Source organism: Cyprinodon tularosa, unplaced genomic scaffold, assembly GCF_016077235.1.
Source record: "Cyprinodon tularosa strain WSP-4 unplaced genomic scaffold, ASM1607723v1 ctg296, whole genome shotgun sequence".
Lineage (NCBI taxonomy): Eukaryota > Metazoa > Chordata > Actinopteri > Cyprinodontiformes > Cyprinodontidae > Cyprinodon > Cyprinodon tularosa.
The window spans coordinates 185,697-205,791 of NW_024039003.1; the positions used below are offsets into that span (position 1 = coordinate 185,697).

At 38.8% G+C, this 20,095-nt stretch overlaps 2 protein-coding genes across 2 annotated transcripts in view; one reads left to right on the forward strand and one right to left on the reverse strand.

The window, feature by feature from the left end:
* cep152 (centrosomal protein 152) overlaps nucleotides 1-6,167 on the reverse strand; it is a 35,101-nt gene extending 28,934 nt beyond the window's left edge. Inside the window, exons 1-5 of the mRNA XM_038291195.1 lie at nucleotides 5,883-6,167; nucleotides 5,415-5,511; nucleotides 1,084-1,193; nucleotides 912-972; nucleotides 524-826 (exon numbers count right to left, since the gene is read on the reverse strand). Of these exons, the coding sequence (XP_038147123.1) occupies nucleotides 524-826; nucleotides 912-972; nucleotides 1,084-1,193; nucleotides 5,415-5,501 (561 nt within the window). The 5' untranslated portion in view covers nucleotides 5,502-5,511; nucleotides 5,883-6,167. The remainder of the gene's footprint in view (nucleotides 1-523; nucleotides 827-911; nucleotides 973-1,083; nucleotides 1,194-5,414; nucleotides 5,512-5,882) is intronic.
* A 1,416-nt stretch (nucleotides 6,168-7,583) lies between these two features.
* galk2 (galactokinase 2) lies at nucleotides 7,584-18,473 on the forward strand. The gene is made up of 10 exons (XM_038291203.1): nucleotides 7,584-7,825; nucleotides 7,919-8,007; nucleotides 9,889-10,012; nucleotides 10,118-10,211; nucleotides 10,346-10,492; nucleotides 12,773-12,871; nucleotides 12,979-13,131; nucleotides 13,294-13,504; nucleotides 15,547-15,748; nucleotides 18,036-18,473. Exons 1-10 carry the CDS (start codon nucleotides 7,776-7,778, stop codon nucleotides 18,241-18,243), a joined length of 1,377 nt encoding a protein of 458 aa, XP_038147131.1. The 5' UTR covers nucleotides 7,584-7,775; the 3' UTR covers nucleotides 18,244-18,473.
* The last annotated feature ends 1,622 nt before the right edge of the window (nucleotides 18,474-20,095 follow it).

The window sequence follows — 20,095 nt, forward strand, 5'->3', positions numbered from 1 at the left end:
TTGTTGGCCAGGCTGAAGATTCGAGGTGCTCTGGTCCCCTGTAATTGGAAGGGGGTGATAGCAGGAAGGAAGATATATACAGGTATTACAGGCTATTAAAGAAACAAAACGACCCACATCCCAGGTTCAATTTCCGTGTCTCCATGACCTTACAATAAAGCCTGGAACTCAACGCTATTTCTGACATTTTGAATTGAAAAAGATTCCTGGATGGAAGAGAAACGACTTCAAACTTGGAAAAGTCCAGTTCATTGTTTTGGTTTTTTTTTATATAACTTTTTTTGGAAAGAAAATTGTACTTTTTAGGTGAAACCTTGCCATTTTTAACATCACTTCATCATAAATGAAAGTACCTTTCCTTTTTTATTTGCAGCACAAGGTAAAGCCCACAGTTACATGCATAACTCCTAAAACAGCATAATTTCAAACCAGCTTTTAATGTTTACACTAACACAGACGCAACTACAGACCCGGCACGGATGAAAGCACAGAATCCTGATCATTGTTGAACTGGTTCACTCACCTGGAAATGGCTTCTGCTGCCGTGGTCCCCATGGTGATTGCTGTAGCCGCCGTCTCCGTTATAATCCACATGGTTTTTGGTGCTTTCAGGATACAACATGGGCTCACACTCTGCAGGATAATCCCTGGTCTCTGCGTAATCATCTGAGTCCATGTTTGTGCGTGTTTGATTTTCCTGAACAAAGTGATGATCCCGGTTCCATCCGTGAGGCAGTAATGGATTAGGAGGGTGACTCAGATGTCCGTTAGGATACCCAGGACCATCCTCATAGGCGTACTCATCATGTGAGCCAACTTCAGAGGCCTTCAGGGAGACAGCAAAGCATTATAAAGGTTTTTTATTTACTTTAATCTTAGAAAGTGAAGATCAATATGAAGTCAAAGACAACCTGTGCATGAGACGTTGGCTGTACATGATCAGACCAATCCTGGTTCCACTTTGGCTGAGGGCTGAAAGAAGGTAAAAACACATCACTGTGATACGCTGCAGCTTCTCTATGCTCTCAGCCACACCTTAATTTCACCAAACCCGACTGATGTGTCAACAGCAACATGTGTTACCTGTTGCCGGTGTTTTTACGGCTGTAGGTAGAGCTCTCCAGCTCAGGGGAGGAGGAGTCTCTGCTGTCTTCCAGCATGTCATCTGGCAGGTCTGTGAGCAGCTTGTGCAGCTGCAGAGATAGGACACATGGAAATGAGTCACCAGGGTTGCTCGGCAACAAAGTTATAAAATAACAGTGCATAGAAATAACACGGAGAGCAAATCGATGACAACTTGAGAATAAGCAAAACAAAGATTCGCTGCTCTGTTGTTTTTTCCAAGAAAAATTGTTGGTCTCTTTAGTTTCCTAAAAGCTGTTTAGATTCTTAGTTAGACTAAAAGGTTTGATTTAGGAAATGATTATCAATCAACAAACTCTGGCCGCTGTTTCTCATATTTATATATTTATAAGCAAATCAACAATAATTATTCAATATTAAAGCGCTATTTGAATCGCTTTGCCATACATTTTTTTAAACATTTAAATAAGAAAAACCGTTAAGCAAACTTTCCATCAGTTAGGACTGAATAGGGCATCTTATCAGACCGCCATGAGCGATGAAACAAACACAGCCTGTTGGACTTACTTCCCACAAGGACTGCTGAATATTCCTCAAATCCTCGACTGCGTCCACAACCGACGGACCCATATCACCGCAATTACACATTTCACAAAAATCCTCTGCTTCTATCCATAAAGCTGCAAAAAAAAAGCCCCACGCTTCTAATCTGCCTGTAGAGATGTCCTCCTATGTGAAACATTCAAAAGATGCCTGGCATGCTGTTGGATCCCTGTGAAATCACTGCGTTTCGCTCCCAAAGCCCCCCATTGTTTAGCCAAAAAACATATAGCAGGGTTAACTGGAGCAGAAACATTCCAGTTACAGGCGGCGGACATGTCCTCTTCACCAGCTAGTGTGCAACAAGTAGGTTACTATGGATCCAAAACAATTTTAACTCAAGGGGAGAATTTTTTTTTTTTTTTTTGCATCTCAGTGGTAAAAGCAGCTCAGCAACATTTCCTCCCTCTGGACTGAAGCTTCAATGAGGTCAAGAGTGGAAGCAGATCTAAGCTGAGAAAGGAGAAAGTAGGGAGGCCACAGGGCAGAGCTAGTTTCAGCATGACACACCTGGAAGGAGGCCTTTCCGTTGAGCCAATAATAACTCCTGCGTGGGAGTGGAAAGCAGGAAGTGTTGGACCAGTGAGAGGTTGGCTGTGATTTTTTAAATCCAAACAAAGTCCACTTTAGCGCTTCTAGAAACAACACGACTCACACGGCAAATAAGAACCTTTCAGATCAATCAAGTTCAATCCAATCCACTTTATTTATATAGCACGATTTCAATAAACACAAGGTTTCCAAAGTGCTGCACAAAAAAAGATAAAATACCTAAAATAAACTACTACTACTCTTATGACACGTGTGATAGAGTTTTTATTTTTTCTGTTAAATGTGAACTCCATATTTATTTGTATTTTGCTTAATTTTAACTTAATTTAACTTAATAATTTTTTGCCCTGTGAGCTGCTGGTAACCTTAATTTCCGGAGGGAGTCTTCCCAAGGGATCAATAAAGTACAGTCTAAGTCTAAGTCACTCATGCAAAATGTGTGGAGGTAAATTACTGTAAAGTACATTGAAATACTTTACAGGAGGTTAAAGGAAAAGTCATTCAGAATTAAAATGTCTGAAATTACTTTAAACATGAAATTATTCCATCCTGTTCAATAAATGATCAGTGTTTTTAATCGAGAGTAATTTTCATGTGAATGTGCTTTACTGGAGGCATCCATGTTTGTCAAAGAACACTACTGCCACCTACTGGTTAGTGACGTCACAGTGCGGTATCGGCTGTTGATCAAGTCCCAGTGCTGTATCTGGTGTTTGTCACAACGCGCTATTATCCAAGTCATCTTGAAAACATTCTTCTTCCAAATGTTGGCTACATATTACGGGTTTTTTCTCTGGACAGAAGTTCGATGGCTAACAGGCCTGTGCTGATTTATCTTCTTTTTTTTTATATATATATATATACAAAGTCAGTCAATGATTTCAAATATGGGTTCCACGAGGCTTTCGGGTAATAAATTTATTCTTCATAGAGGAAACATTGCTCTATCAAAAACTTTATTGCTCAAATGTAATATACTCATTTTAAATGTTGTGTTTTCATTAGTTTTTACACAGAAAAACACCAGAATTGACAAAAAGAAATAAAACTTTGAGAACATTGATGTATTACTTTATTTAGGGCTGAAACAATTGAAATAATCAACTAATTTAGTGATGGATTACTCGTCTACTGGCGTAAAGAGACTCTAAAACATGCTTTTAGCTGACAGAGCGACCCACTTAGAGCAGTAATTTTACCATAATTGTAAAAAAAAAAACATAAATATTTTGATTTTAAGACTTTAAAATAGTTTTTGTCTGTCCCCATGCTCTATTCAGAACTCCTAATGTGGAAAAGTTTTAGTTTCACCCGTTTCATTTCATAAAAAGTGTTCTTTAAGGAAGCTTTGGCTATCTGATTACTAATCAGAAAAATAGTTGACAGATTAATAGATTTGCAAATTATTGGTCAGTTCCAGCCCTAATTTAATTAGTCTATAATGCCTTGCATTTACCGTAGTAAATTGTGGTACTGAAATAACTATTTTTTTATTATTATATTATTCTTTTTTAATAATATGGAATATTTCTTTTTGCTTTAGAGATGACTTCTTGAAAACCTCCTTATAACATTATTTGGTTGAACTTTCAACCCGTTTCCTTAGACAGAAATGGCATGACTGATTTAGGTTTGCAGGCTGCTTCATTTAAAAACAACTTTTCAACTCTAGCAACATGGGATTTCTACAGGATTGAAATCAGGGCTTTTTACAGGCCAATCCAAATCATTGACTTTGTTATTCTTGTCTGCTTTACCATAACTTTGCTGTTTGGGATCAATATCCGATTCAAAGAATAACTTATTTCCAAGCTTAAACTTTGAGAGATTTCTTGAAATATCGCTTCAGGATTTCCTCATATTGTCTCTTCCATACAACACGGTTTATACAGGAAGGAGGAACTCTAATTTGATGCTTTTTAATGCTTAGAAATAATTTTAATGCCATCAATAAGTATCCATTACTCTCATACATTGAAATATACACATATATTAATAAACACGGCCAAATCCTTCGTAATCTTTACCATCGACAGGCTGCAGTCATGACCCGAATTTCTCGTTTTCCAGCCACTTATGTTAAAATTTGCTTTTTCCCCATTCTCTAGCTTTTTCTGTGCCCCGAGCTTCTGTTCCGAACATACGGCTTTACAATCAACCAGGAGCAGTTCCACGCAAACCAGTTAAATCTGATATATTTGACAATTTTTTTTTTTTAATAAAGCATTTTAAATTCCATGATAATCACGTTTAATGGATTTTAATGCCAAATAAGGCCTTAATTTAGAAAATAATAATTTAATGACTTTTAATGATATTTAATGACCCACAGAAACCCTGTAGCATCCTTCCCAAATCAAGGATGCTACCAAACCAAACTTCCACTGCAGGAGCGGTGCTGTAAGCCTTCTAAGCTCCAAACACAGTGATGGTCACTATGGCCAAAGAGCTTTATTTGAGTCTCATCAGACCATAGTAGGCTGAAAACACTGATGTCTATATATTCACAGGATTGCTTATTGCCCGAGAAAAGTGAAGCCACCATCCGCCATGTTGGTACTCCCCACTCCCATGGAGAAGCCCAGTAAAACAGCCTACATGTAAAGCACTTGGCTGCAAAAACAAGCATTTTGCCAGTTGTGGGAAGACGTTCCACAGGTTATTTCACAGTCAGTGGATGAACTAACCAAGAAAATCCACATACGCCGATGGATCCTATAGTATAGTATGTAGCGTAACATTAGTCTGGCTATCTAGGACTGACTCGAAAAAAAATGTATATATATATCTCATGTGTCATAAATACATGTATATTACATGTATTTACGACATTTACACATTTGGCACATCTGTATTATTATGCTCCTTTAACACATTATTTTTTTTGGGATGGATATGTATAATATGTTATTTTGCATGATTTATAGACTTCATTGACTTCATAATGACTATGCAATGCGATGTGCCTATTTTTTTATTATAAGTTAAAGTAATCTACTGATGCTATGAAACAGCCAGTGTGTGTCAAAGTGATGAATTTATCTTTATTTTGCAAGTAATAAGAAACGGTAACTTGCCCTATAAGGGGTTAAATATATAGATAGAAATGAATAATCGAGGCATACAACGCTTTAAAGTTAAGCCGAATAAATGGTTTGCTGAACATGCTGTGTTTTCACCTCTTGCTCTCTCGTATAGTCTTCCTGGTCGTATTCCTCCTCATCATGCTGAGTCTGAAGAGCAGCGCTGTCAAAATCAATCGACATGTTGCACTGCCTGCTTGGAAACAAAAGTAAACAGTCAGTCAACTTGCTGCCCTGTTCAGGTATCCAGGAATCAGTTATCAGCTTAATAAAGATGTAAAATTTACGTAAAATCTAATTTGTGTTTTCACCAACGGATATGCATATTAATGACTTACCAGTTGAAATGCCAAAATAAATACTTGGAGGACTTTTTAAAAGCTCATTTCAGCAGCTTTAGCTGCCTAGTGCTACTCATGCTAATGTTTTCATTATAAAGCAGCGACGAGCTAAACAAATACTAAATAACGCCTCCGTGAAAAACTCGGACACTGAGCATTAATTGTAAACGTTACATATTTAGCCAGAAAACGGTTAAGATAGTTAATACGAACATTTACTTACACGTTAACTGTAAAAATCCTAAGCTAAGCTAGCTGGCTAACTAGCCTGCTGAACATCCTCGTCACATGGACTCGCCCACTTTGAAAAGTCGCGCGCGTTAGCAGCGCCAACCCCTCCGGATGTATAAAGGAAGAAAGAAAAAATCCTGAAGAACTGCTGGAACATAAAGATAACCTTAAATAGTAGAATTTCACTGATTCATTCGTGTAAATTTCATCCACAGCGGAGAACAGTTACATTAGAGGCGTTTTTCCTCGCTTCTACCAGGCCAGGTTAGTATCGTTTCTATAGTAACAGTTTCCTTAGGATTATGGGTAAAGTAGTTCTTATTTGTAGTTTGTTACAGCTAGCGCTGTAGAGGCACATTGGCATTACAGTGGTTATTATATAGCGAATTCCGTCATCCATCCATCCATCATCCATCCATCCATTCATCCATCATCCATCCATCATCCATCCATCTGTCCATCCATCCATCATACATCCATCCACTCATCCATCATCCATCCATCCATCCACCCATCATCCATCCATCCATTCATCCATCCATCCACCCATCATCCATCCATCCACCCATGATCCATCCATCCATTCATCCATCCATCCATCATCCATCCATCCACCCATCATCCATCCATCCATTCATCCATCCATCCATCCTTCCACTCATCCATCCATCCATCCATCCATCCTTCCATTCATCCATCATCCATCCATCATCCATCCACCCATCATCCATCCATCCATCCATCCATCATCCATCCATCTGTCCATCCATGCATCCATCCTTCCACTCATCCATCCATCATCCATCCATCCATCCATCCACTCATCCATCATCCATCCATCCATTCACCCATCATCCATCCATTCATCCATCCACCCATCATCCATCCATCCATCATCCATCCATCCGTCCATCCATCCATCCATCCATCCATCCATCCATCCATCCATTATCCATCCAACCATCATCCTTCCATCATCCATCCACTCATCTATCTATTAATCAATTCATTCATTCATCCATCCATCCATTCATTCATTCATTTATCTATCTATCCATCCATCCACTCATCTATCCATCCCTCCATCCATTAATTAATTAATTCATTCATTCATTCATTCATGAATTTATCTATCCATCCATCCATGCATCCATCATCCACCCACTCATCTATCTATCCATCCATCCATTCATTCATTCATTCATCTATCCATCCATCTATCCATTTTTAAATTATCTATCTATCTATCTATCTATCTATCTAAGTAATTACAAAATGTAGAAATCTTTAACATAAAACACTTCATACTGTCGCTTGTTGACTGACGGTGACTTTCATCTTTATAAGGTCATGTTGTAATTAATCATCTTTTTAAATTTGAATTGAATAAAAAAGTGAATTAGAATAGGAGCAAACCATGTGTATTTATATCACCTGTTTTCTTTTGCTTTTATTTTAGAAACTGCTTTGAGCTCAATATCAAACAGTATTTTTATTTCTAATCACTCTCTACTACTGTTAATGTAAAATAATAACTTTTTGTGACATTCTGTTCACTATGCTTTTAGTAAGTGTTTAAGAATTGGGGAAATTAACTTTATTAATGAAGAAATTTTCAATTTGACTTGGTTGTGCTTTCTACGGTGGCCAGCAGAGAACATAATACATTGGTCTACGTGTCTTCCTCTATTTACTTCCGCCTCCTGCCTCTGCAGCTGTTCCTGAGTCGGCTCTAATGAAAGAAACGTCATTTAGGCAGCGCTTCAGCTGATCGGAGGTCAGCAGTTTCCAATCCGGGAGTCCCGGTCTGCTGACAGTCACCAGGCGGTGGGAATATTTCGACGAGAAACTGATTAAAAACCCAATAATCTCTGCGAAGGTAAACATGGCCTCCTGTCCACCCAAAAGCAAGTTTAAGATAACTTCTAATGAGAGGTGAGAAGCAGCCTATGGGGGAGGGAGATTATCCGTCATCGAAACTATTGATGTATTCTCTGTTTACCATTCTTTTTTTCCCCTCATATACAGGCTGAAAGAATTAAAAGAAAAGTTTGAAGCAAAGTTTGGAGAATCTCCTCTCTTCTATGCATGTGGACCTGGAAGGGTAAATCTAATAGGTAATTAAATATAGATATTTAGAAGCGTGCGATATAAAAAGCCTGTGAAGGATTTTTATTGACTGAATTGAGTGACTGTAAACTAGTGATAGTTAATGAGGCATCTTGAAGCGTTTCCACACATTGTTAAACTGCATTGATCCTGCATTGATTCTGTCTCACACAATACTGACACCTGCTGGACATTTAAAGACACTACAGGCAGCTGATTGGACAGATTAAAATGAATTGATTTGATGACCTAAAACAATTATATAATTAAAGTTATTGTAGGTTATATTGTATTATTTCATATCTATCTTTGCTATTTTTAGATGCAGCCAATAAATAATGTGAACATTCAATTCAGTTTATTTCTATAGTGTCAATTCACAACACCCGTCATCTCAAGGTGTTTTACAGTTCGCCAGATGATACAGTAAAATTGATTCAGTTTTCTATCTAAGGAAAACCATCTGATTGCATCGACTTGTTGACTCTTCAGCAATCCCTCAGACTAAGCATGCTTGTAGCGACAGTGGAGAGGAAACCCTCCCTTTTTAACAGGAAGAAACCTCCAGCAGAACCAGGCTCGGTGTGAGCGGCCATCTGCTGAGGCCGACTGGGGTTCAAGGAGACAGAAGCAGACATAGAAAAAGAAGAGAAAGGACATATAACATGAAAATCTAGGGGGAAATTTGATTGAGGATGCTTGTGGATTTTTAAATCATAATTTAAAAACAATAAGCACAGTATAAAACAGTAGGTAAACTAAAAGTCAATTTGAAATTAACTTTAATTCAGATAAGTTGAGTGATAACAGAGGAACAGGATGACACAACGAGAAAATTTAAATTAAAAACACAACTGCTGAAACGTTCCTACTCCTTTTAGATTGCTCCAAAATGCTTTTTTTTTTTTTTTTTTTTAGCAGTTGCATCATGTTGACAGAAAAGTTTTTCAACACAGTTTAGTGAATCAATCAGTTAGAAACAATTGCTGTATCGGTCACATGACTTTCTTGAAACGACACGCTCACCGATACAGTGTTTTGCTCTACGGGCTCCACGCAGGCACCGACCCATCGGTGTTGCTGGACCCATCAGTGCAAATTAACCAAACCACATTAAATAGTTTAGCTCCTTAAGTTGGTAAATGTCTCTTTTTAGTGCCTCATAATGGATTTAATTCTCTCAATATCATCTTACTTTTTTTATGTGAAAATCTCAAACTTACAAATACAATTCTCTAGATTGTCTGAAAAACAAAAATCAGAATTGTTAAGTCAAAGGACAATGATAAATATTAGACTATTGTTAGGTTTATTCACCGATGATTATAAAATTAATGTTAGCTTGTGAAACATTTGTGCGAGGGGATGCTCCACTCCTGTCTCATGATTCCGTCAGGAGACCATCCTGCCTTGTCATTCTGATGGAGCATCTTGTCTTTATGAACTGATCAATTGTTCTGCCAGAACAATACTCTGTTTTGTAACCATGTGTCATGTTCTGTTAATAAAAGACGGCTGCAGGGGGGGGATTCGGAGAAGGAAAGCTTGAAGTTGGGTTGGACTATTCCTTCCGCTCCTGCAGAAGCTGCTTGAATCTCTTTCCTGTGTAGACTCAATTTCTATTTATTTGCAAACCTACATTTTCTGAATCTAACAACTATATGGAGCTTTAAAGCTTTTCTCTGTAGCTCTGACTGTTTGCTTTGGTGTCCAGCTAAAAAGGAAACCCTCATTCCAGTCTCTAGCAGCCCTCAGAGCTTTTGGATTTAAATCGGTACTATTAAAGAACAGGAAAATCTAAAATATTTAAACACAAAGACATAACAACACAATTATTCAGTTTAATTAACTCCATAAATGTGTTCTGTTGTATTTGCCTCACTGAACAGGGGAGCACATCGACTACTGCGGTTATTCGGTCCTGCCAATGGCTATTGAGCAGAGCATCCTGGCAGCCGTGTCGGTGAACAACTCCGGGATGATCCAGCTGGCAAACACTAATCCTCAGTACCAGTAGGATACCTATAAATTCTACACTTCTATTTAATCTAAAATACTAAAATGTATATAAAGACAGCTGCTGTTTTATTATAAGGATTTATTGTCTGATAATTGCAGGGATTTTAAAGTGTCCTGCTCAGAAGAGATCATCATAGACAGAGAAAATCCAAAGTGGTATTTTTATTTTCTCTGCGGTGTTAAAGGTATCCAGGTAAGCTGTGTCGGCGAAGGTCGTATCTGAAATAAATAAAGCTTTAAGTGTATATGTGTATGTACTGGGGAAATGATTGGTATCGTAGAGTGTTATATGTTGACGTGTTTGTCTTGTTTTGTTTTTTTTACCAGGAGAAGTTTGGGATCACTCATTTAGCTGGGATGTCCTGTGTTGTGGATGGAACCATTCCTCCCAGTTCCGGTCTCTCCAGTTCAAGCGCCTTAGTTTGTTGTTCAGGCCTCTTGACTATGGAGGCGAACCAAAAGTCTCTTTCTAAGGTAAAAATAATCCAACTGTTTTCAATTCAATTCTGTTTTTTTTCTATAGCTCCAATTCACATCATATCATCTCAGGTCACTTTCCAGTTCACCAGATCATCCAGTCAGATTGATTCAAAGTTTTCTATCTAAGGAAAACCAGCTGATTGCATCGACTCATTGACTCTTCAGCAATCTCTCACACTAAGCATGCTTGTAGCGACAGTGGAGAGGAAAAACTCCCTTTGAACAGGAAGAAACCTCCAGCAGAACCAGGCTCAGTGTGAGCGGCCATCTGCTGAGGCCCACTGGGGTTCAAGGAGACAGAAGCAGACATAGAAAAAGAAGCATAGATACAAAAGGCAACTGTCAACCAGCTCCACAGGCGGCCCCGTCCAGGAAACACACAGCCAGGTAGACGAGCTCCGAGCCAGCTCCCATGTCAGAGGATGAAGAGAGCACATCCAGTTAGTCACAGTCAGAGAAACAGGACTACACTGGAAAACAGGCCAAGCTCCAACATCTAGAAACAAAGGTGTTGATGGCAGCAGCACAGCTGATATTTCTCTCCAGGATGGAGTCACAGCCAAACAGGAACAGACCAGATGAAGCTACTATGAGAAAAAGCAGAGAGAGCAGAACGTTAGAGATTGAACTAACAGATTCTGCAGAGTGGGAGAATAGAGATAGAATGAAGCAGAATGATGAAAAAGGGGTCCCTATGTCCTCCAGCAGTCTAAGCCTATAGCAGCACAACTATAGAGATAGCTCAGGATAACCTGAGCCACTCTAACTAGAAGCTTTATCAAAAAGGAAAGTTTTAAAGTAATTTTTTTATGCATTATATTGTGTGCTATATTTTTATCCTTAATGGCATCTTGCTTTAACTCTTTTATAACATATATAGCTTATACACTATAAAAGTTACTGGAACCAGAATTTCCCTGAAGGAGTAGTCCCGAGAGATAAAGTTGAGTCTAAGTCTAACTTAACCATATTCAGAGCCTCTCAAAAAATATATTTTTTCACCCCTTAACTTTTCCACATTTAAGGATTCTGTAGAAAGCTAATTTTTTTGTATATTTATTCCATAATTTTGAAGTGGAAAGAAAATCATTCCTGTTTTTCAAAAGTAGAAAAGTGTAGCTTATCCATGCATGTATCTTCTAGCATCTTCTGCAAATCTGTAGCTTTATACAACTTTTATATTTCTAAAGACTGACTGCTTTGCTCTTTAGTCAGTAAAATGCTTGAAACCAGTTAAAATACCGGTAGACAGAAATAACATTTTTTAAAGATTACCACATGTTATCCTTACTTATGGAGGATAAAAAGTGCCAAAATTAAATAAATAAATACAGCATTAAATAAATAATTAAATGTGTCAATAATTAATTAAATGTGGAATTGAATAAATAAATGTGTCATTCATTAATTAAAACCACGTCACTAATATAAAGTGCCACAATTAAATAAATAAATACAGCGATAAACAATGAATTAAATGTGTAATTAATTAAATTAATAAGGAATTAAATATATAAATGTGTCATTAATTTAATAAAATACGTCTTCATTTTATTTAAAAAAAAAATATATAATTATTTCAGTGTGCATTTAATTATTTCATGGTCCTGTGTCGCAGTGCATCGAAACCATTAAAAGAATCTGTCAAACTCACCCATCAAAGTTAGGGGGCGGGGTTAACGCGAATCGAGTCTCTGTAATCGATTTGCTTCGCCTTAATGTGCAGGGTGACCAATCAGGTGTTAGGTAACCGCCGGAAATCAGGCAAAGTATTACAATTTTAAGGAAAAACAAAGATTTATTTAAAAAAAAAAATAATAATAATAAAAAAATTGCACTTTTACCAAGAATCCAAAGTTAATTCAATAATATTTCAGTATAAATGATAAATAAACCAAAAAAACCTTCGCAACCAATTTATAAGTAATCTCAAAGTCTCAATTTATATCCGCAAAAAACAAAGAAAAACATCCCTAATAACTGAAAGTCCAAAACTGTCCGTCTCTTTTTTATTTCTAATAATAAAGTCCAAACAGGAGTTCCATACACTCCGAACCCAAAGTAAAATCCTGGAAGTCCAAAGTCCTTTCCAAAATGAAAATCCAAACGTCCAAACGAGATTTGAAATAATATTATCAATGACATAACTGTTCTACAAGACAGTTTGTCATTGGTACACTTTAATGTGCTTTATACAAAAAGTGAAAAATAACATAGTGGTTATGTTACAAGAATATATGTATTATCTTTGTTTTTCTCTCATCCATACACCAGGTGGCTCTAGCTGAGATATGTGCCAAAAGTGAGCGCTACATCGGGACAGAGGGAGGAGGCATGGACCAGTCAATCTCATTCCTGGCAGAGGAAGGAACTGTATGAACCGATTTTTTTTTTCTCTACCACATCTTTTATTGTTTCAATAAATCTGCGTATTCAGGTGGTTATTATGTGTTTAAATGAAAATTTCACCTGCTTATCAGGCAAAGCTGATCGAGTTCCAGCCTCTGAGGGCCACCGACGTCCGGCTCCCAGAAGGGGCGGTGTTCGTGATCTCCAACTGCTGCGTCGAGATGAACAAAGCTGCTTCTTCTCACTACAACATCCGTGTGGTTGAGTGTCGGATCGCAACAAAGGTGACCTAAATAGGCTGATAGAGACATTTCTTCTAGACCTTTTGATTGGCAGCCATTTAACTTTACAATAAAATAATATTTACATCGCTGCAAACTCCCTATTATAGAATATATAATATATTCTAGAAGTTAACACAAGTCGTCCTCCTGTTTGGGGCTCAGATGTTGGCGCTGTCAAAAGGTCTGGATCCGAGCCGAATGTTGAAGCTCTCTCAGGTTCAGACGGAGCTGAAGGCCTCCCTGGACGAGATGTTGGTCCTGGTGGATGAGGTGTTGCATCCTGATCCATACAGCCGCGAGGAGATCTGCAAGGTGCTGGGAATCACCTCGGAGCAGTTCTGCACAGAGCTGCTGAGCGCCAACACTCAAAATGGTGGGTAACTATAAACTAGTGTTGTGCCGATGCCATTTTTTGGCCCCGATACCTGGCTGTGCAGTATTGGCCGATACAAGTATCGGGCGGGGCCCCGATCCAGCACTATAATGGTGGCATCGGTATCGGCGAGTACCAACAAATAGGGCACCGATACCATTTTGAGAGCTAAAAGTTTCTTCAACTATTGTCACCCATTCCTAGCCTCGTGAGACCATCCTGATCTCGCGAGCTTTCAAGGTTTCACTCGCAGATCAGTCTGGAGACTCTCCGTTAAAGAAAATTTGGAGCCGTTCACCAAACGAACGTCCAATCAGCGTTGGCTTTGAGGCGGGTTGAGGTGTGACGCAACGAGAAGCGCGACAGTTCAGTCTAAAGAACATGGCGGCTTCAGCCGATGAAACTAGCGTTAGCGTGGCTATCGAGCAAGTTTTATCGGAATTACAGAGTATTTCTTCACTGAAAGAAGAGCAAAACACTGCTCTGGAGGCTTTTCTCAGAGGAAAAGATGTTTTTGCTCTTCTCCCGACTGGTTTCGGCAAGAGTAGCCTGGCTTGTGGTTTTGTTTTTGTCGTCGATCTGTTAGTACGTCATATGCAGTGATGGGAGTAATGGCGTTACCTTTTTTTAGTAACGAGTAATCAAAATTATTACACTGCCGACACCCCGTTACTGCACGTTACTCAGGTCGCACAATGAACCTTTTATCATGATAGGGCTGGTGCATGCGTCATGAGAGAGGGGAGGATGGAGAGTGAGGAGGACTCCAGCGAACTGCATTTCCCCATCAGATACGGTTTCCCCTGCATCTCCGCACAGCGCAGGCGGCACGATTCACCGCGCAAGCGACAGGAAACGCGCATGCTCGCTAAAGGCGTGTAACAGCCGTGCTGTGCTCGCGCCACAGCGGAACTACGGAGAGCGTGAACGATCTAATGATGGATGGATGGATGGATGGATGGATGGATGGATGGACGAGGTTAATAGGCCCATCAGATAGCATCCCCCCTCTGATGTCATTTACGTTGAGTTGCAATAAATGCTAAACTCTCTGCAGGTTCTTGTCTTTGTCGTCCGCTCTATTCAGCTGGCTTTGGAAACACACGGCGAGAAGGTGGGGGCTGGGTGCTGAGGGTTACGGGGGCGAGAAACGCAAAAGTAATGCAATAGTTACTTTTACTAGTAACTAGTTACTTTTATTGTGGAGTAACTCAGTTAGTAACTCAGTTACTTTTTGGGAGAAGTAACTAGTAACTATAACTAATTACTTTTTCAAAATAATGTGCCCAACACTGGTCATATGCTTCGTTGATCTGATTGGTTTATTTGGCCCGTCTATCACCAACATAGGCCAATCAGCTAACCAGTATTTTCGCCCCTTCCCAAAATTACTTCAACGGAAGGTTTCCAGATGGATATGTGGAGCAAATCCATCTGGCGGAGTATGGTTAACCCATTCCAGGTAGGCAATAAAAAGTTCTACTGGATTCAATTTTAGTCTTTTTTCCTATTTCACAAAGGTAGGCAGCAGCTTGACAAAGCCATGATGGCGATTATTTTACATCCAGGTAGTATACAGTTCTTCATATATATACACACATCAATTTCAAACAGATGGTATCAGCCAATACTGCACAGCCAGGTATTGGGCAACGGTATCGGGGCCAAAAAATGTCATGGGTGCAGCACTAGTTTAAAGACTTACTTTGATTTATTTACTTATTGTTTAGGTAGCACTTCTGTAAACTGCCAGAGAGAGATTTCCTGCAAGGAATTAATGAATTAATCCTGATTCTGATTCAGGAAGGCCTTTGGTAGAATTCAAATGAGCCATTTTAATTTAGATTAATCTAGATTAATTCCAAGATTACAGTTAGAATAATTTAGATAAACTTTTTTTTATCTATGCTCACCACTAATAATAAAGCATGTTGCAAAATATGCGTCAACATCAGAAAAGTTTGGATTTTACTAAGACGGTTTGAAACCTCTTTTAAAATGTGTTGTATGTATTTTTTCTCACTCTTCCTCGTCTCTTTCAGTAACGCATTTTAAGCTTTACCAGCGAGCTAAGCATGTGTACGGCGAAGCTGCGCGCGTGCTGAAGTTTCAGTGCGTGTGCGACGCCGGATCTGCCGAGTCTCTCCAGCTGCTGGGGGAACTGATGAACCAGAGCCACGCGAGCTGCAGGGACCTGTACGAGTGCAGCTGTGCAGAACTAGATCAGCTAGTGGACGTCTGTCTGTGAGTACAATGGGACCAAAAAGGAGATCTTGTTTGTTGTGATGTCGGGTTTAAAAAGTTTATGCTACTTGATGCAAAGCCTCATAGGGCTCGGGATCCACGTTGCATTGTGGGACGTCGCGGTCATATTGACGGCTACGCAAACGTAAACATAGCTCTGATACAACGTTGTTGTTGAAAGAAGAGACGTAGAAGTAGAGAGAAAAAAGATGTCAAAATCCCGAAAAAGATCTGGAATTTACCAGGACACACTAAATAGAGAAGCCTCGGACCGGTATGTTGACAAAATCAGCATTATTAATAATTTGGATCCATATAAAGTTCCAAACAATGAGTGGAGCACCGATGAGTGAGCGCCTATACTTCAAAACAGTTCAGAAGCTACAAGTCCTTGGAGTCTCATATGCAGTTCATGAATGGATGGGTTCAGGAGCTGCAGATCATAAAGCCAGCAAACAGTGGGAACACAGTAATCTGTACGAAGGTAAGCTGTGATCAGACGGGCTCTGAAACCTGCTAGTTTAGTAACTGCTAACCGCTAGTGCTAACAACCACTCACGCATGTAATGTACTTTTAACTAGCTGCTATGTGTTTCAAAGGTGTAGTTAGTAACGTTAACTGCCAACCCTCCGGGTTTCTCACGTGTTTGAGCCTTTTCCCGCTGCCGTTTTTATTGTTTTCCCGTAAAAGATCCCAACTTTGAGGGAAAGAAACAAAGTAGGCTATAAAATAAAACCGTGCATCTTTACCTTACCAGAATGAAAATGCAGGGAACACACTCTTATTGACATTGGAATACTGTGGAAAGTTATGTTCGGTCGTCTTACAGCCGCGATCCAAGCTAGCCGACGACTCTTTTTCTCTGACGCTTGGTCTCCATGGTTACGCCTCCAGGCAGGAAAGCGGTGGAAAGTTAACCCATTTTCTATGTTTTTCCCATGGCGATCATGTGTTGAGCTGTTACAGCCCACAATACAGCAACGGTTTACCATGGTTGAAATCAAGATAAGGTCAAATTAATCAGGCTGAGAAGGAGTACAGTATGTGGTAGTCATAGGCAGTAGTCTGAGCCGCGGTAAAAGAGGCCGTCAATATGGCGGCAACCTAAACTGCTTACGTCATGACGACCAAGCCCTATTAAGAGAGATTCAAATTTTTTTATGTTTTTGCTTTTGCTGAAAAAGATGTATAAGTTACACAAATCTATTCTATAATTTCTACTTTTATTAAATTGTGCAGCTGAGGAGGTGTAAAAATATCCAGACAACTGGTGCATTGTCAAAAAATGTTCCTAGTGTGTTTTAGAACAGAAGTTCCCAAACATTTCTACTTTACTTTATATTAATGTATCCATTTAATGTCAATTACATTACATTTTTAATAAATTAATTACTTTAAAGCAGGGGGCGGCATAGCTCATTTTGTCAAAAAAAAAAAAAAAAAAAAAAGAGCCTCGGCAGACGGGGGGTGCCGCACTAGCGGCTTAGTTGTTTCACCCGGTCTGATTAGATGAAAAACTCTAATGGCTATCTGTTAGCAGCTACCTGACATTTTGTAATCATATCTATGTAACAAGAAAAACTCATCAGCTTCATTCAGCCGGAAACAAAGCTTCGCCCAACTGTTGTGTCACGTGACCAAATGAGCTCATTTCATTGGCTAGAAGCTGCTTGGCTGCATTGAGTGTAGATTGCTTTGGCTGGAGTTCACCAAAAGGTCAACACATTTGCAGTTGCAATTTTTTTGCATAAATTCAGTATAAGGAATTCAATGTGTAAAAAAAAAAAAAAAAAAAAATAAGTGTTTAATATTCGGTGTGCATAAAAAAAATGAGTACAGAAATGGTTGAAATGAATCACTGCAGTTTAATCTATGATTTCTTTACATCAAATCACAAAAAATACAGTACTATTTAACAATATTGTAATTTACTGAGATTGACGTGTTTAGCTATCCCACATTTACACGAATCTTAAATATGCAATTACTGCTTTTATTATGCCTTGTTTTAAAGGCAGCATAATTCATTTACTACTACAAACAAACATAAATAAAGCTGTTGGTTTAAGCTTTTACTCATGGATCTGACCCAATCCTACATTCTATGCAAGGCACTAGAATAGTCCTAAACTGCGGGAGTCTTTCAGTGCAATAAAACGGCCTTTTTTGTTGTCCCTTCTTATCGCTCACATTGCTTTAATAATCATTTTCCCTGCGAATTAATGTTGTTGAAAGCTGTTTTTTTTAACCCTTTGCTGTGATCCTGATTCTTTCCTCTGGATGCAGGAAGTCTGGAGCCATTGGCTGTAGGTTGACAGGAGCAGGCTGGGGAGGCTGTGCCGTCTCCATGGTTCCCAGTGAAAAGGCGGAGGGCTTCCTAAAAGCCGTCAGAGAGGCCTACTACATGTCAGACCCACGCAGAGCTTCCATGGAAAAACAAAGTTTGTTTGTGACGAAGCCGGGGGGAGGAGCTGCAGTTCTACTGGAGGAGTAAAACCTCAAACCCACCAATGTTTACTTTGCAAACTTTATTTTTCTAATCGGCTTGAAGAGCTGGGAATAATTGTGCTTTATGTTTTAGCTCATTTTACAGATGGGAACACGAGGGAATCAATATACACTGCTGTGATTTGTATTTGCTTGAATTTCTTTTTGTAATTTTGTTTTTTATTCTGAGAGATGATGTCAAATGAACCCTTTGAAAATAAAACTAAACCATATATTTAAAAGAACACAGCTGCACTTGAAGGGATCATTATCTCCAAAAAAGGTTTAATTAGAAGGCAAACAAATTAACTGACAACAATGCAAACTTGACATAGAACACAATCAAGACAAGTTTTAAGTTGTAAATATAAAATCACAAACTGGGCTTTGGCTTCCGGACATTTATTCCCTAATCCAGTTAGCAACTGTGGCTGGTCTTACTGGTCTGAGGCAAACGCCGCTCCGTATCGATAAACCACTGTTGGTATTATTGAGTATTTTAGATCTAATCATTTTAATGCATTCAGAAACTGTCTTCTACACCTTTTATACATTTAGAGTCGAGGAAAATATCAAATAAATCAATAAATGGTCAAATAAAACCTTACAAGGCACATATTCTCTATCCCTGCTGTTTTATAGCATTGGAGCAGGCAAAATGGAGAATCAATAAAAGGCAATTTGTTGTGCTTTCAGAAGCGTTCTCCGTGGGAAAATAACTTCCACTACTTCAAATTACAGAGGTAAATCATTTCGAGGTAATCTCAGGGCTCCTATACATTTTTCATGTAAATATCTCCCAGTTTTTAAATGATCAAACCTGCTTTATAAATGGAACCTGCAAAAAATAAAAACTTGAAGACATGCATAGAAAGGAAGGAGGCAGATAAAGACGAAAAGACAAAAAATGACTGAACAGAGGTGGGATACAAGAAAAGAATTGGAAAAAGGGAGGATATTGGAAAAAAAATGAAGGAAAAATGGTTTATTAGGCAGGGCAGGGAAGAAAAACAGGAAAAAAAAGAAGGACACAAGGTAGGAAGAAAGAACCTTGGAGAGGAAGTAAAGAGAGGGAAGGATAGTAGGTAGAACGGTGGACAGAGGGGAGAAAAAGAAGGTTTCTGATTGAAGTAAAGTATGGAAATATATCGCTATTCTCCTATAGTTATTTTCACCAAACTTATCCAGACCAGAAAAATTCCAGACCGTAAAGATTATTTTGTTTCCTAATATTCTTTAATATTCAGAGCCTACCCATTCATACCATTAAAAACTGAGGTATACTTTGAGCTTTGATTTATCCAAATGAAGAAAATTCAAAGCTTGTTCTTAGTTTATCAGATCCATGCAAATGGTCATCAAAATATTCAAACCCTCAGAACTTCTTCACATTTTTTATTACAACACAAAATTGTAAAGAGAAACTATTCAAATTGAAATACATGAAAAAGGAAAACTGTAAAAGGTGTGGTAGTAGCCATTCAGAATTTCCCAACTTTCCTTGAAGGGCCCTTGGCTTCTCCCCTACAGTTCCTTTATAAACATCAATATTTGTACTAAAATATTCTTTCTGACATTATTTGTTGACATTAAGATCTAAAGAGAAACTTCATCTCCTGATCAGTCCCTGTAATTCAGTGAAAGGGTGGAGTCAGTAAAAAATATGCGTGCCCAGGTGAAGGCCACTGGCTGGGAGTTGCAGGGGATTTTGCTGGGAGTTGCTGGGAAGTGTGCTGCCATTCGGCTGCTGTTTGACTGGGAGGGGGCATTTTGAATGGCTGCCACAGTATGTAGTGCAGCATTCAGAGGTCAGTAAGTGGAATCCACTTTAAAGTAATAAAGCTGTTCTGGGAAGGTCT

What these genes read in the sequence shown, in the direction of transcription:
- galk2 (XM_038291203.1), top strand. Translation starts at nt 7,776, where the DNA reads ATGGCCTCCTGTCCACCCAAAAGCAAGTTTAAGATAACTTCTAATGAG. An exon ending in AAGATAACTTCTAATGAGAG is followed by an intron (nt 7,826 to 7,918) that starts GTGAGAAGCAGC and finishes CCTCATATACAG; the next exon opens with GCTGAAAGAATTAAAAGAAA. An exon ending in AGTGTCGGATCGCAACAAAG is followed by an intron (nt 13,132 to 13,293) that starts GTGACCTAAATA and finishes TTTGGGGCTCAG; the next exon opens with ATGTTGGCGCTGTCAAAAGG.